Source organism: Anomaloglossus baeobatrachus, chromosome 1, assembly GCF_048569485.1.
Source record: "Anomaloglossus baeobatrachus isolate aAnoBae1 chromosome 1, aAnoBae1.hap1, whole genome shotgun sequence".
NCBI classification, from domain to species: Eukaryota; Metazoa; Chordata; class Amphibia; order Anura; family Aromobatidae; genus Anomaloglossus; species Anomaloglossus baeobatrachus.
The window spans coordinates 918,765,428-918,791,523 of record NC_134353.1 but is presented as its reverse complement, the minus strand read 5'-3'; the positions used below and the strand labels follow the sequence as shown (position 1 = coordinate 918,791,523).

Here is a 26,096-nt window from a genome sequence, read left to right as displayed (position 1 = left end):
CTCGGACACAATTTTTACCAGCGGTAAGTCCCTTATATTGTCTTACCCCTTCTCGTAGAGGGCTCCGTGATGAAGGGGCACTCTACCCTGTACTTCACCTGCCTGGGTTCCTCCTGGCTTCTCGTCCCTATCGTGACGCTCCGCAGGGCCTCCACGGTCACTCTACGCAGAGGTCCGCGCTCCACCTATGCCGATCCAGGACTGGTTATCAGCTTCTGTGAGTACCCTCTCTTTACAAAATCTGGTGTCTCCCCGCTACACGGCCTGAGCCTCTAACATCAGGGTACCTACTCGTCGAGAGCTCTGACTCGGGATCAGGAACGCAGATTCGACATCTAGGAAGTCGCTGACTTCCTTTCCGGCTCTCGGGATCGCCCTTTCGGAGATAGGCGAGTCCAGTTTATCCCCTAGGCTACGTCAGGGTAGACTGGCTACGTAAGGGAAGGGTACATCCCTTTCACGGCATCGGCTCTGATGCACCAGGACTCGTTCCCTCACGTTAGGTTCGTCAGGGAACCTTTATCCCTACAACAGCCATCTCCGCTTTGCGTGGCTGCGGACCGTCCCAGCTTTCTAAGAGTGCTTGCAGGGATCACGATCCCTACGCATCCCCAGGCTCTCTCTGCCCAGGAACGACCGGGAGACCCAGAGTCTCCCTTCCAGTACCCTCGCCTTGAGGTTTAGACCATCATCATCACTTTTCGCTACTAGGGTAGCTGAGCTACAGGAAGGAGTCCTCCCAGACCCGGCCCGGTCCATCACTCCTCAGGCACGGTATTCGAGCCGTTCAAGGGTTGCTACTCCTCACGCAGGAGCAGTTTCCCTCCTGGCATAGGGTCCTGCGGCTCTTTGCCTCCCGCTCCCGTTTTTTCCCTTCGGTTTTTTGCTATGCGAGTCCTCGACAGCCTGTGGCGGTGTTAGCGATGGTGCACATACCAGATTTCATCCCGGACTCTCCAACGGAACACACTGAAGAGCGGGGACAGGAAGGCTCCGTCTTCGAGGGTGACCGGCCAATTTCCTCCTAGATGACCAATCTTCCTAATCATCCCTGGGAAGATTCCCTTTCCTCCTCTGGAGCTTGTTATCAACCGTCACCAGTCTCCCGTACTAGAGTATGCTACCACACCATTCCTCGGCACGGTCCCGAGGGACACCCCTAGAGTGTTGTCTCCCCTTCAGCATTCCGGACTCGGAGCCATTCGGTTAGCCCGGTTACAATTTCTTCTCTGGGTTGTATTGTCCAGTCAGGTGCCAGTCGGACCATGCCACAGCAGTGATGCGCATCATCCACCAGGAAGACGCAAAGAGCGTCATGGCAAGTGAAGAGGCCAAGAGGTTCTTGCTCTGGGACAGGCTCTTTCATTCGCTAATCTCGGCAGCACATCCCGAGCGTGGCCGATTTCCGCGGTACGATAGGTCTCGCGTAGGGAAAGGACTCCAACAGGGATATCAACAGCCAGATCTCTGGCGAAGGAAGACCTACAGTCGTGACTTTTTGGCCTTCCGATCCAACTCTCAAGTCACTGGTGCGTCGAGTACGCCACCTGCTCTGGACTAGAGGACGACGCCCAAGCCCGGTCGTGTTGCCTGTTCAGGCTCTCGTGCATCTTCCCGCTGCGTTCCATGTTCTCGAGGGTTCTCAAGAAGGACCTAGGCAGGCGATAGCTCGGGAGTGGCCCAGGCGAGCATAGCTTCGCATAACTTACTCATCTCCTCGCAGATGCCCCGTGGCTTCTTCCAGACCGCCAGATTCTTCCGTGTCGGGGCCCCTCTAGTCTACCAGGACTCAGGAGTCCCAGGTTCCATGGCCTCACCAGTGGATCCCGGGTGCTGGCTCGGTCAGGTCTGTGAACAAGATGATGGCAGACATTGAGGAGGGCATGGAATCCAGTTCCCTCGAAGATTTATTTCCACGTGGAAAGAGCTCCCCCGGTGGTGTGAGGACCGCATCTTCAGAGACTTTTCACTTTCCGTCAATCAGGGCCTTCGCTCAGAGAAACGTCCATCTGGCTCGGCGTTTTTCATCGTTCACTAGAAAAGTGGGACCATAATCCAGTGATGAGTTTGCTCAAGGTACCCCTTTTTTCCCTGCTCCCACCTGTTTTGATAGGTGGGCTCCTTGTGGCCATCTGGTTGTTATAGACGGCATCAGGGCGGACAGCCCTCTCGTAGTCTTTTCTCCCCCTTTTTCCGCTCCGCCAGCAGGATAAGGGGGGGGTTCCAGCCAGAACCCTTCGTTTCTGTCCGAGACACCTCGGCTTTCCTTCCAGAAGAGGTCTTTAGGTTTCGTTTTTGTCGGTTCTAGGCTCCCCTCTCAGCCTGAAAGAGGCATAGTTCGCTCTAGGGCTGGTACGAGCCCTCAGTCTTTCGTGTCGGCAGGACACCATTTTTTTGTCGGTTACACCGGCTGTCAGTCCATCCTTCCGCCCTTTCCCAAGAAGCATAGGCCGGCGCAAAGGGCCTGAATATCACATGGATCCTTTCCTCCATATGTGAAGACTATCGCATGAAGGTCGGACTTCCGCCGCGGTCTACCGAGCAAAGGGCACCCTTGCACGATTGGGCTCCGGACGTCGGTCAACCAGGTCCTCTGGTCCACCACCCGATCTAGTCGGCGTACCTTTGCTAGTTTCTAACAGGTTCTCACTCAAGCTTCGGCAGAGGCCAGTCTTGGTGCAAGGTTTGCGGGTGGCAGTGGCACACCTGTAACAACGTAGGCGCTTGTAGGTCCGGGTCAGCCCGGCAAGGGGAAGCGACTTCCTTCCTATCTCCGGTGATGGTTTTCTTCCCACCCAGGGACTGCTTTTGGACGTCCCATGGTCCTGTGTCCCCCAATGAAACGACAGAGAAAGTAGGATTTTTGTGTACTCACCGTAAAATCTCTTTCTCTTAGTCTTCATTGGGGGACACAGCACCCACCCTGCTTGTGTTTTTTCGTTATATATGACATGCCTGTTTCCCCAGTGCCCACATTCCCAGGTCACTGGTCACACGACTGTTCGTCATAGTTTTTTACCTTGTTTTTTATCCAGGATTGTTTGGCTCTCCTCCTACTGCTTGTGCACTAAACTGATTGAGCCCGCCTCCGGCTCAGGGGTTATACTGCTGGGGAGGAGCTAACTTTTTCTGTTTACTTAGTGTCAGCCTCCTAGTGACAGCAGCATAACCCATGGTCCTGTGTCCCATGGTCCTGTGTCCCCCAATGAAGACTAAGAGAAAGAGATTTTACGGTGAGTACACAAAAATCCTACTATTCTGCACATAAAGGAGAAGTCTGTATTGTGATGAGTTACAGATCATTTCTTCTAGGTGTTCCCTCCTGTCCCGGTGAATCCAGACTGGAATTATTACAATACCATGCTTGACAAAAAGGTTCTCGTCCCGTCACTGGATAAGCCTTGTCCAGCCTATATATCTCCTGTGAAAGGTAAGAAGTCTGCGGTAGAATACTCCACACCCTGAAATGCCAAGCACCAGAGAGCGAGCAAGGGTTATGTCTGTCTGTATCGGCAGAATTAAAGGGTTTCCAAGTTGTCTTCAAGAGCGCACTGCTCCCCCAGCCTCCAGGCTTCCTGCTTGCTGAGGAACAGTGCAATTCTGAATATTAAGAGTTTGCACTAACCCTTAGGCTATGTGCCCTCAGGATTCTGTGTCTGCGGATATATCCGCAGGTTTCCCGCAGCAGCTCCCTGGAATCCGCAGGTAAGCCGCATGAATAACCGCAGGTTTCCCACAGCTGCTCCCGGAATCAACAGCTCTCCATTGCTGCGGGATTCCAGGGAAGTAGCTGCGGTAAACCTGCGGACATTCATGCAACTTATCTGCGGAAGTCCCGGCCCCTATCTCCATAGTGGAGTGGCGGCAATTCCGCAGCTATTTCCGCAGGAATAATTGACATGCAGTTACGTGCGGCTGCGGGACATCCGCACCATATTCCGCAGCCGCACATACCGCAGCATGGACACAGCACTCCCCATGTCCCATAGGATAACATGGGGTGTGTCTGTACTTGCTAAAACCTGCGGATTTATCTAAAAAATCCAGAAAATCCGCAGGTTTTACGCAACAAAATCCGCGGGTACATAGTCCTGTGGGCACATAGCCTTACTGTGCGCTGCCTCTGCAGCATCAGAGGAGTACTAGGACCCTAAAGATGTCCAGTTCGTGCGTCCATCCATCTGATAAGTGCTGATCTAAAGCTAACAAGCTTGGCCTTGTAAGAACTGCTCATGCTCGGCCACTTCTGCTACATTGCAGAGGTGGCCGATAACCCAGACAACAGATACTTTTCAATTTTCTTCGGCGCTCTATTGGGAGACCCAGACGATTGGGTGTATAGCACTGCCTCCGGAGGCCACACAAAGCAATTACACTAAAAAGTGTAAGGCCCCTCCCCTTCTGGCTATACACCCCCAGTGGGATCACTGGCTCACCAGTTTTCTGCTTTGTGCGAAGACTACGCTTCGTGATAGGAGACGACCATCTTCAGTTCGTAGCTCTGCCATTTGGTCTAGCGACAGCCCCACGGGTGTTCACCAAGATCATGGCGGCAGTGGTAGCAGTCTTGCACTCTCAGGGACACTCTGTGATCCCTTACTTGGACGATCTACTGGTCAAGGCACCCTCTCAAGAGGCATGCCAACTCAGCTTGGCTGTTGCACTGGAGACTCTCCAGACGTTCGGGTGGATCATCAACTTCTCAAAGTCAAATCTGTCACCGACCCAATCACTAACGTATCTTGGCATGGAGTTTCATACTCTCTCAGCGATAGTGAAGCTTCCGCTGGACAAGCAGAGGTCACTACAGACTGGGGTGCAGGCTCTCCTTCAGAGTCAGTCGCACTCCTTAAGACGCCTCATGCACTTCCTCGGGAAGATGGTGGCGGCAATGGAAGCGGTTCCGTTTGCGCAGTTTCATCTGCGCCCACTTCAATGGGACATTCTCCGCCAATGGGACGGGAAGTCAACATCCCTGGACCGGAAAGTCTCCCTTTCCCAGACGGCCAAGGACTCTCTGCAGTGGTGGCTTCTTCCCACCTCATTATCACAGGGAAGATCCTTCCTACCCCCATCCTGGGCGGTGGTCACGACAGACGCGAGTCTGTCAGGGTGGGGAGCATTTTTTCTCCACCACAGGGCTCAGGGTACGTGGACCCAGCAGGAGTCCACCCTTCAGATCAATGTTCTGGAAATCAGAGCAGTGTATCTTGCCCTACTAGCCTTCCAGCAGTGGCTGGAAGGAAGGCAGATCCGAATTCAGTCGGACAACTCCACAGCGGTGGCATACATCAACCACCAAGGGGGGACACGCAGTCGGCAAGCCTTCCAGGAAGTCCGGCGGATTCTGATGTGGGTGGAAGCCACAGCCTCCACCATATCCGCAGTTCACATCCCCGGCGTAGAAAACTGGGAAGCAGACTTCCTCAGTCGCCAGGGCATGGACGCAGGGGAATGGTCCCTTCACCCAGACGTGTTTCAGGAAATCTGTCACCGCTGGGGGGTGCCGGACGTCGACCTAATGGCGTCACGGCACAACAACAAGGTCCCAACCTTCATGGCACGGTCTCGCGATCAAAGAGCGCTGGCGGCAGACGCCCTAGTGCAAGATTGGTCGCAGTTCCGGCTCCCTTATGTGTTTCCACCTCTGGCACTCTTGCCCAGAGTGCTACGCAAGATCAGATCCGATTGCAGCCGCGTCATACTTGTCGCCCCAGACTGGCCGAGGAGGGCGTGGTACCCGGATCTGTGGCAGCTCACGGTCGGCCAACCGTGGGCACTACCAGACCGACCAGACTTACTGTCCCAAGGGCCGTTTTTCCATCGGAATTCTGCGGCCCTGAACCTGACTGTGTGGCCATTGAGTCCTGGATCCTAGGGTCTTCAGGATTGTCCCAAGGGGTCGTTGCCACCATGAGACAGGCTAGGAAGCCCACGTCCGCTAAGATCTACCACAGAACGTGGAGGATATTCTTATCCTGGTGCTCTGCTCAGGGAGTGTCTCCCTGGCCATTTGCATTGCCTACCTTTCTTTCTTTCCTGCAATCTGGGTTAGAAAAAGGTTTGTCGCTCGGCTCCCTTAAAGGTCAGGTCTCGGCGCTATCCGTCTTTTTTCAGAGGCGTTTGGCACGCCTTCCTAAGGTGCGCACGTTCCTACAGGGGGTTTGCCATATCGTACCCCCGTACAAGCGGCCGTTAGATCCATGGGATCTGAACAGGGTACTAGTTGCCCTCCAGAAGCCGCCCTTCGAGCCTCTGAGGGAGGTTTCACTTTCTAGACTATCACAGAAAGTGGCTTTTCTGGTAGCGATCACATCTCTTCGGAGAGTGTCTGAGCTGGCAGCACTATCATCCAAGGCTCCCTTCCTGGTCTTCCACCAGGACAAGGTAGTGCTGCGCCCCATTCAGGAGTTTCTCCCGAAGGTGGTATCCTCTTTTCATCTTAATCAGGATATCTCTTTGCCTTCGTTTTGTCCTCATGCAGTTCATCGGTATGAGAAGGATTTACATTTGTTAGATCTGGTGAGAGCACTCAGAATCTACATTTCCCGCACGGCGCCCTTGCGCCGTTCGGATGCACTCTTTGTCCTTGTCGCTGGTAAGCGCAAAGGGTCGCAGGCTTCTAAGGCCACCCTGGCTCGATGGATCAAAGAACCAATTCTTGAAGCCTACCGTTCTGCTGGGCTTCCGGTTCCATCAGGGCTGAAGGCCCATTCTACCAGAGCCGTGGGTGCATCCTGGGCATTACGACACCAGGCTACGGCTCAACAGGTGTGCCAGGCAGCTACCTGGTCGAGTCTGCACACTTTCACCAAACATTATCAGGTGCATACCTATGCTTCGGCGGACGCCAGCCTAGGTAGAAGAGTCCTGCAGGCGGCAGTTGCCTCCCCGTAGGGGAGGGCTGTCTTGCAGCTCTAACATGAGGTATTTCTTTACCCACCCAGGGACAGCTTTTGGACGTCCCAATCGTCTGGGTCTCCCAATAGAGCGCCGAAGAAGAAGGGAATTTTGTTACTTACCGTAAATTCCTTTTCTTCTAGCTCTTATTGGGAGACCCAGCACCCGCCCTGTTGTCCTTCGGGATTTTTGGTTTGTTTGCGGGTACACATGTTGTTCATGTTGAACGGTTTTCAGTTCTCCGATGTTACTCGGAGTGAATTTGTTTAAACCAGTTATTGGCTTTCCTCCTTCTTGCTTTTGCACTAAAACTGGTGAGCCAGTGATCCCACTGGGGGTGTATAGCCAGAAGGGGAGGGGCCTTACACTTTTTAGTGTAATTGCTTTGTGTGGCCTCCGGAGGCAGTGCTATACACCCAATCGTCTGGGTCTCCCAATAGGAGCTAGAAGAAAAGGAATTTACGGTAAGTAACAAAATTCCCTTCTTAGCCAATATTTATGTTTCGACAACCCTTTTAAGTGCAGCTCTGGATGTGATTAAATGATAAAAAAAAAAAAGAATGAAAAGTATTTGTAAATGTATTTCCGATACACAGCTCCTTGCCAGGGGAGGGAACAGAAGAGAATATATTGGTGACATGTCAGGGACTCTCAGCTGTTTTGTTGTGTGAGGTAGCACACTTCCTTATCTGTTTGTTTTATCACAGGAGGGAGTGTTTCTGGCTTGTCATCAGTCCTTTCAGCTCATCATAAATTAAGTCAGTGACATAATGGCTAAGCGGCTGTAGGAGCTTCTACATCACTGACTTTATTTATGACGGGTTCACAGGGCTGAGACGCAGCAGTAACCCTCGCTCCTGTGAGGCAGGGAAATGAAGCGGTTGTGGGCCCCTGCTGTGTTGTCTGTATATTGACTTATGCCCTCTCTCTCTGCTGGGAGCTGTGATATGTGCTACCATGAGCTGGAGAAGCTCCACAGGGTCAGACACGGCCATTACACAGCACATAGGCAGGGACACATTTATAATATCTCAGCACAGGAACTTTTCTTTGTCGCTCCATTGGGAGACCCAGACAATTGAGGTGTATAGCTTCTGCCTCCGGAGGCCACACAAAGTATTACACTTTAAAAAGTGTAACCCCTCCCATCTGCCTATACACCCTCCCGTGCATCACGGGCTCCTCAGTTTTATGCTTTGTGTGGAAGGAGGCACACATCCACTCATGAATCTCAGATTAGTTATATCGGTTGGAAGAAAAGTGGGCCCCCATGGGGCCCCCGGCATGTTCCCTTCTCACCCCACTATGTCGGCGGTGCTGTTAAGGTTGAGGTACCCATTGCGGGTACAAAGGCCGGAGCCTCATGCCGTCTCCTTCACCATCCCTTAGCGGCTCTGGGAGAAGTGGGATCCTGAGCGGTCATCCATCCACTGGGACCGTGCTCCCTCCGCAGCCCCTGAGGGAATCTGTCGGACAGGAGTTTATTTATCCTCAGGGACCGGGCCCTGCATCACTAAGGTACTCTGTTTCCCCATGGGGGATGTGCATGGAGCGCCTTTATCCTGGACGCTGCGGCAGCTGCTTATTTGTGACGGCCGGCGGACTTCCGCGCCGACCGCGCCTGTTTGTCGGCCGCGGTCTTAAATTTAGTCCCCGGCTTCAATTGCGGCCTAGTAGCAAAACTCCCGCCCCCGGGCCTGTCTATCAGGGGTAAGGGCGGGACGGCCGGCCTGACGTCGGCTGTGAGGGCCGGAGCATCCTGTATGTTTCCTCCCTCCTCACTGATCACTGTGGGGACTCCAGATTCCCGCACTTTTTCTAACGCCGCCCACGGCTCCACTCCTCCCCTGAGAGCTCCGGCAGCCATTTCTTTGGCATTCTGCCTGTGGAAGTTTTCCTGGAAAGAGCTCTGCAACGCTGGGAGACCTAAGGCAGGGAATCTGGAGGACACACATTCCGCTTTTTAGCGGTCGGTAAGCCACACCGGTCACCCGGTGCTGGTCCCCTTAGGGTGCCGGATTAGATACTATATATATATTTATATATTTCTGTTCGGTCGGGCTGTATACCCTTCCCATATACCCTCAGTGATCACTCTCCTAGGAGACAACAGCATGTCGTCCGCAAGGAGCAAGGGTGCCAAGGCACAGGGTTATTTTGCGACCTGTACCTCATGTGCGGCTAAGTTACCTGCGGGTTCCACCTACCCTCACTGTGAGCAATGCTCAACCCCTGTTTTGCTTCCTCAACCTGAGCCTCGGTCACTAGTGGGCCCTTCGGCTCAGGTAGAACCCCTTGCTCCCCCTGTCCAGGTGCCAGGGACAGAGTTTGCAGTTTTTTGCTGAAAAACTCTGAGTCACTCTCACAATCCATGGCTCACTCTATGGACAAATGGTCTGCCAAGCTGCTTGAAGCTTTACAGTCCAGACCGGTCCTTACACAAGCCCCGGGCCCTGTTGGATCTTCACCTCCAGGCCCCTCTCTGTCCGCGCCGCAGCACGTTCCCAGGGGGGGCCCTAGGTCTCACGTGGAGGCTCCGGCCCGGACCACAGTCCCAGACCGGCTAAGTGGGCCCGCTGGGAATTTTCCCCGACTTCTTCACGCTGCTCGGGTTCCCAGCGTGAGGACTCTCTGGAGGCGGACGTCGCAGCTCAGGGCTCTGACACTGACGTTGCTCTCAATCTTGATACACCTGAAGGGGACGCCATAGTAAATGACCTTATCTCGTCCATCAACCAGGTGTTAGATATCTCTCCCCCGCCGCCACCGGTAGAGGAGTCGACTTCTCAGCAGGAGAAACACCAGTTTCGGTTCCCTAAACGTACACGGAGTGCATTTTTCGATCACTCTAACTTCAGAGATGCTGTCCATAAGCCCAGAGCGGTTCCGGACAAGCGCTTTAGTAAGCGCCTTACTGACACACGTTACCCCTTCCCCTCTGACGTGGTTAAGGGTTGGGCTCAATGTCCCAAGGTGGATCCCCCAGTCTCTAGATTGGCGGCTAGATCTGTGGTATCGGTGGCAGATGGCTCATCGCTAAAGGATGCCACTGACAGGCAGATAGAGCTCCTGGTAAAGTCCATCTATGAAGCCACGGGCGCGTGTTTTGCCCTGGCCTGTGCAGCCGTGTCGGCACTACAAGCTATCTCAGCTTGTCTGACTGAGATTAATGCGGTCACACGTAATTCTGCTCCGCAGGTTGCGTCTCTGACTTCTCAGGCGTCAGCTTTTTCTTCCTACGCCATGAACGCAGTTTTAGACTCTGCTAGCCGTACAGCGGTGGCATCCGCTAACTCCGCAGGGCCATGTGGCTGCGCGAATGGAAGGCAGACTCGGCTTCCAAGAGGTTCTTTAGCGAGCCGATGCACTTTTTCAGGCGGTGAACGCTCTGAAGACAGAAGGAGTTGTGATCCCTGTTCCCCTCCAGGAACATGGTCGCGGCCTTTACTCCAACTTGTTTGTGGTGCCAAAGAAGGACGGCTCGTTCCGTCCCGTTCTGGACCTCAAACTGGTCAACAGACATGTGAGCACCAGACGGTTTCGGATGGAGTCTCTCCGCTCTGTCATCGCATCGATGTCACAAGGAGACTTCCTAGCATCGATCGACATCAAGGATGCTTATCTCCATGTGCCGATCGCACCCGAACATAAACGCTTTTTGCGTTTCGCCATCGGGGACGAACACCTTCAGTTCGTGGCATTGCCTTTCGGCCTGGCGACAGCCCCACGGGTGTTGACCAAGGTCATGGCATCTGTTGTGGCAGTCCTACACTCTCAGGGCCACTCGGTGATTCCCTACTTAGACGATCTTCTAGTCAGGGCACCTTCTCAGATGGCGTGTCAAAACAGCCTTTCCGTCGCTCTGGCGACTCTCCAGCAGTTCGGGTGGATCATCAACTTCCCAAAATCCAAGTTGACACCGACCCAATCACTGACGTACCTTGGGATGGAGTTTCATACTCAGTCAGCAGTAGTCATGCTACCGCTGGACAAGCCGCTTTCGCTGCAGGCAGGGGTGCAATCTCTTCTTCGGGGTCAGTCACACCCCTTGAGGCGCCTCATGCACTTCCTGGGGAAGATGGTGGCAGCGATGGAGGCAGTGCCCTTCGCGCAATTCCATCTGCGGCCACTCCAGTGGGACATTCTCCGCAAATGGGACAGGAAGTCGACTTCACTCGACAGGAACGTCTCTCTTTCCCTTGCAACCAAGACGTCACTTCAGTGGTGGCTCCTTCCCAACTCTCTATCGCAGGAAAAATACTTCCTACCCCCCACCTGGGCTGTGGTCACGACGGACGCGAGCCTGTCAGGGTGGGGGGAGGTTTTTCTCCATCACAGGGCTCAGGGAACCTGAACTCCGATAGTCATCCCTTCAGATCAATATTCCGGAGATAAGGGCAGTGTATCTAGCCCTATTGGCCTTTCATCGGTGGCTGGAGGGCAGGCAGATCCGGATCCAGTCGGACAACGCCACTGCCGTCGCATACATCAACCACCAAGGCGGCACTCGCAGTCGTCAAGCCTTCCAGGAAGTCCGACGAATTCTGCTGTGGGTGGAAGCCACAGCTTCCACCATCTCCGCAGTTCACATCCCGGGCGTAGAAAACTGGGAAGCAGATTTTCTCAGCCGACAGGGCATGGACGCGGGGGAATGGTCTCTTCACCCAGACGTGTTTCGAGAGATCTGTCGCCGCTGGGGAACGCCGGACGTCGATCTCATGGCGTCACGGCACAACAACAAAGTCCCGGCATTCATGGCCCAGTCTCAAGATCACAGAGCTCTGGCGGCGGACGCATTAGTTCAGGATTGGTCGCAGTTTCGACTGCCCTATGTATTTCCTCCTCTGGCGATGCTGCCCAGAGTGCTGCGCAAGATCAGGTCCGACTGTCGTCGCGCCATTCTCGTCGCCCCAGATTGGCCGAGGCGGTCGTGGTACCCGGATCTGTGGCATCTCATGGTGGGTCAACCGTGGGTGCTCCCAGACCGCCCAGACTTGCTGTCTCAAGGGCCGTTTTTCCATCTGAATTCTGCGGTCCTCAACCTGACTGTGTGGCCATTGAGTCCTGGCTCCTAGCGTCCTCAGGGTTATCTTATCTCAAGATGTCATTGCCACTATGAGACAGGCCAGGAAATCAACGTCCGCGAAGATCTTGGTCTTGGAGGATCATCTTATCCTGGTGCTCTGATAAGGGTTTTTCTCCCTGGCCCTTTGCCTTACCCACTTTTCTTTCATTCCTTCAATCCAGAATGGACAAGGGTTTGTCTCTCGGCTCTCTCAAGGGACAAGTATCGGCGCTATCCGTATTTTTTCAAAAGCGTCTAGCCAGGCTTCCGCAGGTCCGCACGTTCCTGCAGGGAGTTTGCCACATAGTCCCACCTTACAAGCGTCCGCTGAAACCCTGGGATCTTAACAGGGTGCTAACGGCTCTTCAGAAACCACCTTTCGAGCCGCTGCGGGATGTCTCTTTATCACGTCTTTCGCAGAAGGTGGCATTTCTAGTGGCAGTTACATCGCTCCGTAGAGTGTCGGAGCTGGCAGCGCTGTCATGCAAAGCCCCCTTCCTGGTTTTTCACCAGGATAAGGTGGTTCTGCGTCCGGTCCCGGAATTTCTCCCTAAGGTGGTATCCCCTTTTCATCTCAATCAGGATATCTCCTTACCTTCATTTTGCCCTCATCCAGTTCACCAATGTGAAAAGGATTTGCACTCGTTAGATCTGGTGAGAGCTCTCCGGCTCTACGTGTCTCGCACGGCGCCCTGCGCCGTTCAGATGCGCTCTTTGTCCTTGTCGCTGGCCAGCGTAAGGGTTCGCAGGCTTCCAAGTCAACCTTAGCTCGGTGGATCAAGGAACCGATTCTTGAAGCCTACCGTTCTTCTGGGCTTCCGCTTCCTTTGGGGCTGAAAGCCCATTCTACCAGAGTCGTGGGTGCGTCCTGGGCACTGCGGCACCGGGCTACGGCTCAGCAGGGTGTCAGGCAGCTACCTGGTCTAGTCTGCACACTTTCACGAAACACTATCAGGTGCATACCTATGCTTCGGCAGACGCCAGTCTAGGTAGGCGAGTCCTTCAGGCGGCGGTTGCCCACCTGTAAGAGGGGGTCGTTTTTGGCTCTTTTTTATCGAGGTATTCTTTTACCCACCCAGGGACTGCTTTTGGACGTCCCAATTGTCTGGGTCTCCCAATGGAGCGACAAAGAAGAAGGGAATTTTGTTTACTTACCGTAAATTCCTTTTCTTCTAGCTCCTGTTGGGAGACCCAGCACCCGCCCCTGTTCCCTTCGGGCTGTTGTTCTTTTGTGTACACATGTTGTTCATGTTGAATTGTTCTTTTGGTTCATGGTTTTCAGTTCTCCGAACATCCTTCGGATTGAATTTACCTTAGACCAATTTATAAGTTTCCTCCTTCCTGCTTTTGCACCAAAACTGAGGAGCCCGTGATGCACGGGAGGGTGTATAGGCAGAGGGGAGGGGTTACACTTTTTAAAGTGTAATACTTTGTGTGGCCTCCGGAGGCAGAAGCTATACACCCAATTGTCTGGGTCTCCCAATAGGAGCTAGAAGAAAAGGAATTTACGGTAAGTAAACAAAATTCCCTTCTTTTTTTTTTAAACATCTTGACCTAGGACATATGTCCTAGGTCATCTCCCCTCCTGAGCCTGTGGTCATCCCTGCACATGAGCAGTAGACTTGTATGGCTAACAGGCGTGGGAGGATTGGATTCACCCTCGCCTGTTAACCCCTTAGATTGCGCTGTCAAACTCTGGCACCGCAATTAAACGCGCTCCAATGAGGATCGCGCTGTTCCCAGCCGCCATCGGCAGCCCCGTGACGCGATCATGGGGTACCAGTGGATTGTCATGGCACTGTGGGGTCAGATCATCCCTGTCGCTGCCATGACTTGTTTCCTGTGCAAGCCGGCACTCACAAGAGAGCAGCATTTCTGCTGTTTGGAGTGATGCTGAATAGGGATGATGAAATATCATAAATATTCGGCAATATTCGACTTCGCGAATATCTGCCAAATAGTTCGCGACTATGCGAATATTCGATGTGCAATGTAAGTCTATGGGAAGCCCGAATAGTTGCTATTCGGTAACTATTCGGTTTTCCCATAGACTTACATTGCACATCGAATATTCGCAAATCGTCGAATAGTGGCGACCTATTCGGCGAAAATGGGCTTTGCCGAATATTTGCGGTATTCGATCATCCCTAATGCTGAAGCATCGTTCTGATCAGCAGAAGGGATTGGACAGTGCAGCCATAAAGTCCCCCAAAAGACTATTAAAATCAATAAAAAATGAGTTTTAAAGAACTAAAAAAATCTAAAAGTTCAAATCAACCCCTTTACCACATTGAAAAAATAAATAAATAAATACACATTTCTTTGTCGCTCCATTGGGAGACCCAGACAATTGGGTGTATGGCTTCTGCCTCCGGAGGCCACACAAAGTATTACACTTTAAAAAGTGTAACCCCTCCCCTCTGCCTATACACCCTCCCGTGGATCACGGGCTCCTCAGTTTTATGCTTTGTGTGGAAGGAGGCACACATCCACTCATGCATTCTCATATTAGTTAGTGGTGGCTCCTTCCCAATTCTCTATCGCAGGGAAAATCCTTCCTACCCCCAACCTGGGCTGTGGTCACCACGGACGCGAGCCTGTCAGGGTGGGGAGCGGTTTTTCTCCACCACAGGGCTCAGGGAACCTGGACTCCGATAGTCTTCCCTTCAGATCAATGTTCTGGAAATAAGGGCAGTGTATCTAGCCCTATTGGCTTTTCAGCGGTGGCTGGAGGGCAGGCAGAACCGTATCCAGTCGGACAACGCCACTGCCGTCGCATACATCAACCACCAAGGCGGCACTCGCAGTCGTCAAGCCTTCCAGGAAGTCCGGCGGATTCTGCAGTGGGTGGAAGCCACAGCCTCCACCATCTCCGCAGTTCACATCCCGGGCGTAGAAAACTGGGAAGCAGATTTTCTTCGGCGCTCCATTGGGAGACCCAGACGATTGGTGTATAGCTACTGCCTCCGGAGGCCACACAAAGCATTACACTAAAAAGTGTAAGGCCCCTCCCCTTCTGGCTATACACCCCCAGTGGGGATCACTGGCTCACCAGTTTTCTGCTTTGTGCGAAGGAGGTCAGACATCCACGCATAGCTCCACTGTTTAGTCAGCAGCAGCTGCTGACTATGTCGGATGGAAGAAAAGAGGGCCCATACTAGGGCCCCCAGCATGCTCCCTTCTCACCCCACTTGCGGTTTGTAAGGTTGAGGTACCCATTGCGGGTACGGAGGCTGGAGCCCACATGCTGTTTTCCTTCCCCATCCCCCCTCAGGGCTCTGGGTGAAGTGGGATCTTACAGGTCTCCAGGCACTGAGACCGGGCTCCATCCACAGACCCAGAGAACCTGCTGGATATGGAGCTGAGTATCGTCAGGGACAGGCCCTGCTACATTAAGGTACTCTGTGTCCCCGGGCAAGCGCGCGCACACACACCAGCATTGCTGGGAGTGTTAGTGCGCCGGGGGCACCAGCGCAGAGCGCTCGTGCTATTAGTCACTACAGCTTTGCTGAGTGACTTTATGTATTGGGAACTGCCGCGCCGGCCGTTGCTGGGTGTTTTTTACACTGTGGCGCGGCTGGGACTTGTGGTGCGCCGGGGACTTCCGCGCTGGCCGTGCACATGGACGGCCGCGCTTATTACTCGAGTCCCCGGCTTTGCGGCCTAGTTTTCGTTTCGTTCCCGCCTCCAGCCCTGCCAGTCAGGGGAGAGGCGGGACGCTGTACAGACAGTCAGCGCCGAGGGCTGGAGTCTGCTTTGCATTCTCCAGCCCCCTTCACTGGACACAGTGGGACGCCAGTTTCCCGCTCTTGGCTGGGGCACGCCCACGGCCCGCCCCTCGTCACACGAGCTGGAGAAGGACGCCGGCAGCCATTACTGCACGCCGTCCGAGCTGGGGAACGGAGACATGCTCTGGGCAACCAACACAGGGCTCTGGCGACCACACACCCGCGTTATAGGCGGGCGGTAAGCAGCACCTGAAGTGCTGACCCCACTAAATACCGAAGTGTCCATTTGTATTTTATGCTTGTATGCTATACACTGCACTGTAGGTCGCTATCTTTGGCTATATGCCCTTCTAGATGGCGAGACAACAGCAGCAAAAACGCAAGGGTGCTAAGGCACAGGTTTTCTAGGCTGCTTGTATTGCATGGCTGAAGTGTTCATTTGTACTTATGCTTGTATGCTATACATTGCACTGTACGGTCGCTACTCTTGGCTATATTCTCCTAGATGGCTGGACAACTGCAGCAAAAAAGCAAGGGTGCCAAGGCACAGGCTTTATAGGCTGCTTGTACTGCATGTGCTGAAGTGTTCATTTGTATATATGCTTGTATGCTATACATTGCACTGTACGGTCGCTACTCTGGGCTATATTCTCCTAGATGGCTGGACAGCAGCAGCAAAAAAGCAAGGGTGCCAAGGCACAGGCTTTCTATGCTGCTTGTATTGCATGTGCTGAAGTGTTTATGCTTGTATGTTGTACATTGCATAGATGACTAGAATACAGCAGCAAAAAAGCAACACAGGCTTTCTATGCTGCTTTTCCTGCAGATACTGTTCCACCGGCAGGTTTTCACTGACCCCCATTGTGGGCAATGCTCCCCTGTAGCACTTGGTCAGCCGGGGTCTCTACTAGCAGTGGCCAAAGAAACCACCTGTGAACCCTGTCCAGGGACAGGGACGGAGATTGTCATGGGATGGAGACTTTGCACTCCAGACAGGCCATGGGCAATCTTGATTAATGCTCCCTGGCCACCCTCATTTGGAACGTACTCAGTACTCCGGGGGGGTCCCAGGCATTCCAGGGTGAAGGCTCTGACACGGACGGCAGTCCCAGACAGCCTAAGCTAGCTCGCTGGGTACGACACTCGGCTTCATCACTGGTCAAGGTCCCAGCAGGACGACTCTCTGTATGATGAGGCAGACGTAGCTGATCAGGGCTTTGGTCCTGACACCGCTCTCAATCCGGATACACCGGATGGGGACGCCATAGTGAATGATCTTATAGCGTCCATCAATGGAATGTTGCATATTTCTCCCTCAGCTCCCCCAGTGGAGGAGTCAGCTTCACAGCAGGAGAAATCCTTTTTCAGTACTCATGCGTAGATTGAGTACTTTTTCTGACCACGCTGACTTCAGAGACGCAGTTCAGAAACACCACGCTTACCAGATAAACGTTTTCTCCAAACGTATTAAGGATGCACGTTATCCCTTTACCCTGATGTGGTGCAGCCCTGGACCCAGGGTCCAAGGGTGGATCCCCCAATCTCCAGGCTTGCGGCTAGATCCATAGTTGCAGGGGAGATGGGAATTCACTTAAAGATGCCATTGACAGACAGTTAGACCTCTGGTTGAAATCTGTCTGTGAAGCTATCAGCGTGTCGGTTGCTCCGGCATTCGCAGCCGTATGGGCACCCTAACCTTTTTCAGCTGGTCTTGCGCAGCTGGTCTTGAGCACATGTACATCTGTGCCGCAGGTGGTGTCCTTAACCTCGCAATGTCTGCATTGCGACTTACCCTAGTAATGCTGTCCTGGGGGGACAGTCGAGGTTGGTCCTTCCCAGGCTCGGGCAAGTCCCAATTGTACTCGTCTAAAAGGGATCAAAAGGCTCAGAGGGGCTCAGATTCCGGCCGGGCTCATTCACGCCCAAGGAAGGCAGCAGGAGGAACCGCTGCCAAGGCGATCTCCTCATGACTTTCAGCTCTCTCTCTCTCCGCATCCGCGGTTGGTGGCAGACTCTCCCGCTTGGCGACATTTAGCTGCCACAGGTCACAGACCGGTGGGTGAGAGACATTGTGTCTCACGTGTACAGGATAGAGCTCTGTTCTCGTCCTCCGGCTCGATTCTTCAGAACTTCCCCCCCCCCCCCCCCACCGAGCCGATGCTCTTCTGCAGGCAGAAGGAGTGGTAATCCCTGTTCCTCTTCAGGAACAAGACACGTTTTTTTCCTCCAATCTGATTGGGGTGCCAAAAAAGGGTGGCTCTTTCCGTTCCGTTCTGGACCTAAAACTGCTCACCAAGCACGTGAAGGCCAGGCGGTTCCGGATGTAACCCTCCGCTCCGTCATTGCCTCAATGTCTCAAGGAGATTTCCTAGCATCAATAGACATCAGGATGCTTATCTCCACGTGCCGATTGCTCCAGAGCACCAGCGTTTGCTATGTTTCGTTATTGAAGACGAGCATCTTCAGTTCGTAGCCCTGCCCTTCGGTCTGGCGACAGCCCTACGGGTTTTCACCAAGTTCAGGGCAGCAGTGGGAGCAGTCCTGCACTCTCAGGGTCACTCTGTGATCCTTACTGGACGATCCACTTGTCAAGGCACCCTCTCAAGAGGCATGCCGACACAGCCTGAACGTGGCGCTGGAGACTCTCCAGAGTTTCGGGTGGATCATCAACTTTTCAAGGTTACATCGGGCACCGACCCAATCGCTGACATATCTGGGCATGGAATTTCACACTCCCTCAGCGATAGTGAAGCTTCCGTTGGACAGGCAGCGTTCACTACAGACGGGGGTGCAGTCTCTCCTTCAAGGCCAGTCACACCCCTTAAGACGCCTCATGCAGAGGCAGTCACTTTTGCGCAGTTTCACTGCGTCCACTTCAATGGGACATGCTTTGCCAATGGGTTGGGGAGTCGACGTCCCTGGAAAGGAACGTTTCCCTTCTCAGACGGTCAAGGACTCTCTCCAGAGGAGTCCATCCTTCAGATCAATGTTCTGGAAATCTGGGCAGTGCATCTTGCCCTGCAAGCCTTCCAGCAGTGGCTGGAAGGAAAACAGATCCGAATTCAGTCGGACAATTCCACAGCGGTGGCAGACATCGCCCACCAAGGCGGAACACGCATCGCCAAGCCTACCAGGCAATCCGGCGGATTCTGATGTGGGTGGGGGACAGAGCATCCACCATATCCGCAGTTCACATCCCGGGCGTAGAAAATTGGGAAGCAGACTTCCTCAGTCGCCTGGGCATGGACGCAGGGGAATGGCCTCTGCACCCAGTATGGTATCAGGAAATCTGTAGCCGCTGGAGGATGCCGGACGTCGACCTAATGGCGTCTCGGCACAACAACAAGGTCCCGATTTTCATGGCGCGGTCTCACGAGCAAAGAGCTCTGGCGGCAGGCGCCCTAGTTCAGGATTGGTCGCAGTTCCAGCTAGCCTATGTGTTTCCTACTCTGGCACTGTTGCCCAGAGTGCTACGCAAGCTCAGCTCCGCTTGCCGCCGCGCCATCCTCGTCGTCCCAGACTGACCGAGTAAGGTCGTGGTCCCGGATCTGTGGCATCTCACGGTCGGCCAACCGTGGGCACTCTCAGACCGGCCAGACTTACTGTCCCAAGGGCCGTTCTTTCCACTGAATTCTACGGCCCTGATCCGGACTGTGTGGCCATCGAGTCCGAGATCCTAGCGTCTTCAGGATTATCTCAAGACGTCATTGCCACCATGAGACGGGCTAGAAAGCCGACGTCTGCCAAAATCTCCCACAAGACGTGGAAGTTATTCTTATCTTGGTGCTCTGCTTAGGGAGTGTCTCCCTGGCCATTTGCATTGTCTTCTTTTTCCCCCCTTCCTGCATCTGGATTGGGAAAAGGTTTGTCGCTCGGCTCCCTTAAAGGACAAGTCGCAGCGCTGTCGGTATTCTTTCAGAAGCGCCTAGTACGACTTCCTCAGGTACGCACGTTCCTGCAGGGGGATTATCACATTGTCCCTCCGTACAAGAGGCCGTCAGACCCATGGGATCTGCACAGGGTATTAATTGCTCTCTAGGAGCCGCCCTTCGAGCCTCTGAGGGTTGTTTTCACTTTCTCGACTTTCACAGAAAGTGGCCTTTCTGGTAGCGGTCACGTCTCTTCGGAGAGTGTCAGAATTAGCAGCGCGGTCATCCACAGCTCCCTTCCTGGTGTTCACCAAGATAAGGTAGTGCTGCGTCCGATCCCAGAGTTTCTCCCTAAGGTGGTATCCCCTTTTTATCACAATCAGGATATCTCCTTACCTTCCTTTTATCCATTTCATCGATATGTAATGGCTTTGCATTGTTGGATCTGGTGTAGAGCACCCAGAATCTACATTCCCACACGGCGCTCCTGCGCCGCTCGGATGCACTTTTTGTCCTTGTCACTGGTCAGCGCAAGGGATCGCAGGCTGCAACATCCACCTTGGCTCAATGGATCAAGGAACCAATCCTTGAAGCCTACCGTTCTACTGGGCTTCCGGTTTCATCAGGGCTGAAGGCCCATTCTACCAGAGCCGTGGGTGCGTCCTGGGCATTACGGCACCAGGCTACGGCTCAGCAGGTGTGCCAGGCAGCTACCTGGTCGAGTCTGCACACTTTCACCAAACATTATCAGGTGCATACCTATGCTTAGGCGGACGCCAGCCTAGGTAGAAGAGTCCTGCAGGCGGCAGTTGCCTCCCCGTAGGGGAAGGCTGTCTTGCAGCTCTAACATGAGGTATTTCTTTACCCACCCAGGGACAGCTTTTGGACGTCCCAATCGTCTGGGTCTCCCAATGGAGCGCCGAAGAAGAAGGGAATTTTGTTACTTACCGTAAATTCCTTTTCTTCTAGCTCCTATTGGGAGACCCAGCACCCGCCCTGTTGTCCTTCGGGATTTTTGGTTGTTTTCGGGTACACATGTTGTTCATGTTGCATGGTTTTCAGTTCTCCGATGTCACTTCGGAGTGAATTTGTTTAAACCAGTTATTGGCTTTCCTCCTTCTTGCTTTTGCACTAAAACTGGTGAGCCAGTGATCCCACTGGGGGTGTATAGCCAGAAGGGGAGGGGCCTTACACTTTTTAGTGTAATGCTTTGTGTGGCCTCCGGAGGCAGTAGCTATACACCAATCGTCTGGGTCTCCCAATAGGAGCTAGAAGAAAAGGAATTTACGGTAAGTAACAAAATTCCCTTCTTCTCAGTCGTCAGGGCATGGATGCGGGGGAATGGTCTCTGCACCCAGAAGTGTTTCGAGAGATCTGTCGCCGCTGGGGAACGCCGGACGTCGATCTCATGGCGTCACGGCACAACAACAAAGTCCCGGCATTCATGGCACGGTCTCAGGATCACAGAGCTCTGGCGGCGGACGCGTTAGTTCAGGACTGGTCGCAGTTTTGACTGCCTTATGTGTTTCCTCCTCTGACAATGCTGCCCAGAGTGTTACGCAAGATCAGGTCCGACTGCCGTCGCGCCATTCTCGTCGCTCCCGACTGGCCGAGGCGGTCGTGGTACCCGGATCTGTGGCATCTCACGGTGGGTCAGCCGTGGGCGCTTCCAGACCGCCCAGACTTGCTGTCACAAGGGCCATTTTTCCATCTGAATTCTGTGGCCCTCTCAACCTGACTGTGTGGCCATTGAGTCCTGGCTCCTAGCGTCTTCAGGGTTATCTCAGGATGTCATTGCCACCATGAGACAAGCCAGGAAGCCAACGTCCGCCAAGATCTATTACACGTCTTGGCAAATCTTCTTATCCTGGTGCTCTGATAACGGTTTCTCTCCATGGCCGTTTGCCTTACCCACTTTTCTTTCATTCCTCCAATCCGGAATGGACAAGGGTTTGTCACTCGGCTCTCTCAAGGGCCAAGTATCGGCGCTCTCCGTATTTTTTCAAAAGCGTCTAGCCAGGCTTCCGCAGGTCCGCACGTTCCTGCAGGGAGTTTGCCACATAGTCCCACCTTACAAGCGTCCGCTGGAACCCTGGGATCTTAACAGGGTGCTAACGGCTCTTCAGAAACCACCTTTCGAGCCGCTGCGGGATGTCTCTTTATCACGTCTTTCGCAAAAGGTGGCCTTTCTAGTGGCAATTACATCACTCCGGAGAGTGTCTGAGCTTGCAGCGCTATCATGCAAAGCCCCCTTCCTGGTGTTTCACCAGGATAAGGTGGTTCTGCGTCCGGTTCCGGAATTTCTCCCTAAGGTGGTATGTACTTTTCATCTCAAGCAGGATATCTCCTTACCTTCATTTTGCCCTAATCCAATTCAACAATGTGAAAAGGATTTGCACTCTTTGGATCTGGTGAGAGCACTCCAGCTCTACGTGTCTCGCACGGCGCCCCTGTGTCGTTCAGATGCGCTCTTTGTCCTTGTCGCTGGCCAGCGTAAGGGTTCGCAGGCTTCCAAGTGAACCTTGGCTCGGTGGATCAAGGAACCGATTCTCGAAGCCTACCGTTCTTCTGGGCTTCCGCTTCCTTCAGGGCTGAAAGCCCATTCTACCAGAGCCGTGGGTGCGTCCTGGGCATTGCGGCACCGGGCTACGGCTCAGCAGGTGTGTCAGGCAGCGACGTGGTCTAGTCTGCACACTTTCACGAAACACTATCAAGTGCATACCTATGCTTCGGCAGACGCCAGTCTAGGTAGGCGAGTCCTTCAGGCGGCGGTTCCCCACCTGTAAGAGGAGGGCCGTTTCGGCTCTTGTTATTGAGGTATTCTTTTACCCACCCAGGGACTGCTTTTGGACGTCCCAATTGTCTGGGTCTCCCAATGGAGCGACAAAGAAGAAGGGAATTTTGTTTACTTACCGTAAATTCCTTTTCTTCTAGCTCCTATTGGGAGACCCAGCACCCGCCCCTGTTCCCTTCGGGCTGGTTGTTCTTTTGTGTACACATGTTGTTCATGTTGAATTGTTCTTTTGGTTCATGGTTCAGTTCTCCGAACATCCTTCGGATTGAATTTACCCCAGACCAATTTATAAGTTTTCTCCTTCCTGCTGTTGCACCAAAACTGAGGAGCCCGTGATCCACGGGAGGGTGTATAGGCAGAGGGGAGGGGTTACACTTTTTGAAGTGTAATACTTTATGTGGCCTCCGGAGGCAGAAGCTATACACCCAATTGTCTGGGTCTCCCAATAGGAGCTAGAAGAAAAGGGATTTACGGTAAGTAAACAAAATTCCCTTCATTTGGTATCGCCGCATTCAGAAATGCCCGATCTATTAAAATATAAAATCAGTTAATCTGATCAGCACACGGCGTAGTGAGAAATCCCAAACGCCAAAATTACATTTTTTTTTTCATCGCTACAATATTGCATTAAAATTCAGTAACAGGCGATCAAAACATCACATCTACACTTTTCTTGTATAATTAAAAAACGTCAGCTCAAGGAGGAAAAAAATAAGCCGTAACTGAGCCCCAGATCCCGAAAAATGAGAACACTGCGGGTCTCTAAAAATGGCGACAAAAGCGCAATTCTTTTTTTTTGACAAAAGTCTGAACTTTTTTTTCACTGCTTACATAAAAGTAAATCTATACATGTTTGGTATCTACAAACTCGTACTGACCTGAGGAATCATTCTGACACATCAGTTTTACCATTTAGTGAACAGGGTGAATAACAAAAAAAAAACAAAAGCAAAAAGAATTGCGCAATTGCACTTTCTTTATCGTTCCTATGGGAGACCCAGACATTGGGGTATAGCTTCTGCCTCCGGAGGACACACAAAGTACTACACTCAAAAGTGTAGCTCCTCCCTCTGAGCTTATACACCCCCTGGAGAACCAGATCTAGCCAGTTTATCGCTTTGTGTTCAGGAGGCATACATCCACACATGCATTCTCATCTGATTTTTGATTTTTGGAAAGAGTTTGAAGAAAAGCGGGTCCAAGCCTGGACCCCCGGCATGTCCCTTCTCACCCCACTGTGTCGGCGGTGCTGTTAAGGTTGATTTCAAGGCTGGAGCCTTACATGCCGTGCTCCCATCCCTCTGGGCTCTGGCTTGAAATGGGAGCCAGCACGGTTCTCCATGCTTGGCAGGAGACCGGTCTCCATCCGCAGCCCTTCAGGATCCTGCTGGACTGGAGCACTCATCCCCAGGGACTTGGAACCCTGCGTCTCAGCAAGCTAAGTACCTGAGACGTTTATATATTGGGGGTCCCTGTACTTTATTACTGTGGGAGAGTGTGCTGAGTGATTTTTATGACATTTCCGGCGGGTTCTCTGGCTGTCGCCTGAGAACCGCGCCGATGGTGCCTGCGCGCCAGCCGCACAGCTCAAATTTAGGCCCCGGCTTCGCCGGAGGCCTACTTTCGGTTTCACTGCCCTCGCATGTCATTCATGCAGAGGGACAGCGCGGCTCCGCCCAGCGGCCGTTCTGCACAGGGGAGGGACACTCCTCTCTGGGTACATGTCTCCTCCCCTGTAAGTCTCTTTGGCCCTCCAGATCCCGCTCTCAGAGTGAGTCCCGCCCCCTCTCTTCACTCCGGCACCATTTTCTCTGCGTTTTTCCCTGCGATCAGCACTGGTCTGCAGCATCCCTGCTGAGGTGCTTGGGGGTCCGGGCTTCAGGATCTGGAGGGCACACAACACCGCTCCAGCGGTCTGGTAAGCCACAACCTTTGGTTGTGGACCTCTGTATATACTCTCTGGGGGTCATTCTCTGGCAGAGCCCCCACTCCAGCAGCATGTCTCACACGAGGAGCAAGGCTCCAAAGCTATATTCAGTATGCGCTGCATGTAAGCTCATACTGCCTGAACCGAGCACCTATCCACATTGTGATGCCTGCTCTAACCTGACGATGCCTCAGCCTGGAATCGCATCCCCAGTGGTCTCTCCGGCTACTCCGGCTACTGTGGCTGAACCCCCGGCTTGGGTAGAATCCTTATCTAGGTCTATCTCCCAGTCTTTTACCGACTCCATGGGACAGCTGTCCCGGACTTTGCTGAACATGCATCAGCCCCCTTCACAGGGAGCCTCTGCTGCTAGAGTTTTCTCAGGACCGGAGCTCACAGAGGATTCATCATCTGGTCCCAGACCCCGTCCTCCTAAGAGGAGACGCAGGGCTCCCTCTCCTTCCTCGTCCCGCGTCTCTTTTTCAGAAGCCGACTCGCAGGACGAGGAGGATGCCTTTACAGGGGGCTCGGAGGCTAACTCCATGTGCCCCATTGATCTGTCCGAGAGTGACTCAGATGTTAGTGATTTGATTGCGTCCATTAATTCAGTACTGGATCTCAACCCGCCAGTATCAGAGGAGCAACCCTCTCTGGCAGAAAAGCACCACTTTACCTTGCCTAAGAGGACAAGGAGTGTGTTCTTTAACCACTCCAGTTTTCAGGCCGCTGTGACCAAGCCTAGGGCCTGTCCTGACAAACGCTTCCCAAAGCGTGGTTCTGATGACCGCTTTCCCTTTCCACCTGAGGTGGTCAAGGAGTGGGCTCATTCACCAAAGGTAGACCCCCCGGTGTCTAGACTCTCAGCCCGGACAGTTGTATCAGTGGCTGATGGCACCTCTCTTAAGGATTCCACTGACCGCCAGGTTGACCTTCTGGCCAAATCTGTATATGAAGCGGCAGGGGCCTCGTTCTCCCCGACTTTTGCAGCAGTGTGGGCTCTCAAAGCCATCTCTGCTTCTCTAGAGGAGATGCATTCCCTCGCTAGGGAATCTATGCCCGAAATGGTTACCTTAACTTCCCAAGCTTCAGCTTTTTCATCCTATGCCATGTCTGCCATGCTGGAGGCTTCTCACCGCACTGCGGTGGCTTCGGCTAATTCGCTCGCTATCCGCAGGATCTTGTGGCTTCGAGAGTGGAAGGCAGATGCTTCTTCAAAGAAGTACCTTGCTGGACTCCCTTTTGCTGGGTCCAGGCTGTTCGGTGAACAGCTGGATGAAATTATTAAGGAAGCTACTGGCGGGAAGAGTACTTCCATGCCACAAACCAAACCCAGGAAACCTGTCCAGGGCAGGAATCAGTCGAGGTTTCGTTCCTTTCGTTCCTCCAACTGGTCGTCCTCTAAGCCCTCGGCCTCGTCCACTAACTCAGCCAAGGACCAAAAATCCAACTGGCGCACAAAAGCGTGTCCACAGAAGACCGCAGGAGCTGCTGCCACTAAGGCAGCCTCCTCTTGACTATCTGTCCACGGCAGCAACGTCCTTAGTCGGTGGCAGGCTCTCCCACTTTGGCGACATGTGGTTTCAACACGTCTCCGATCAGTGGGTAAGGGATATCATCTCCCACGGCTACAGGATAGAATTCTCTTCCAGCCCGCCAAACAGATTTTTTCTGTCAACTCCCCCCTGCTCCAAGGCCGCCGCCTTCTCTCAGGCCGTGGCATCCTTGCAGGCCAACGGAGTAATTGTACCGGTTCCCGCCCGGGAACAGTTCAGAGAGTTCTACTCAAATCTCTTCCTAGTCCCCAAAAAGGACG

The 26,096-nt window shown here is 53.3% G+C and overlaps 1 protein-coding gene across 1 annotated transcript in view; it reads left to right on the top strand.

Annotated features, from left to right (window-relative positions):
- Positions 1 to 26,096, top strand: part of NOL6 (nucleolar protein 6) — a 175,110-nt gene that overhangs the window by 89,952 nt on the left and 59,062 nt on the right. Inside the window, exon 17 of the mRNA XM_075328588.1 lies at positions 3,313 to 3,430. Within this exon, the coding sequence (XP_075184703.1) occupies positions 3,313 to 3,430 (118 nt within the window). The remainder of the gene's footprint in view (positions 1 to 3,312; positions 3,431 to 26,096) is intronic.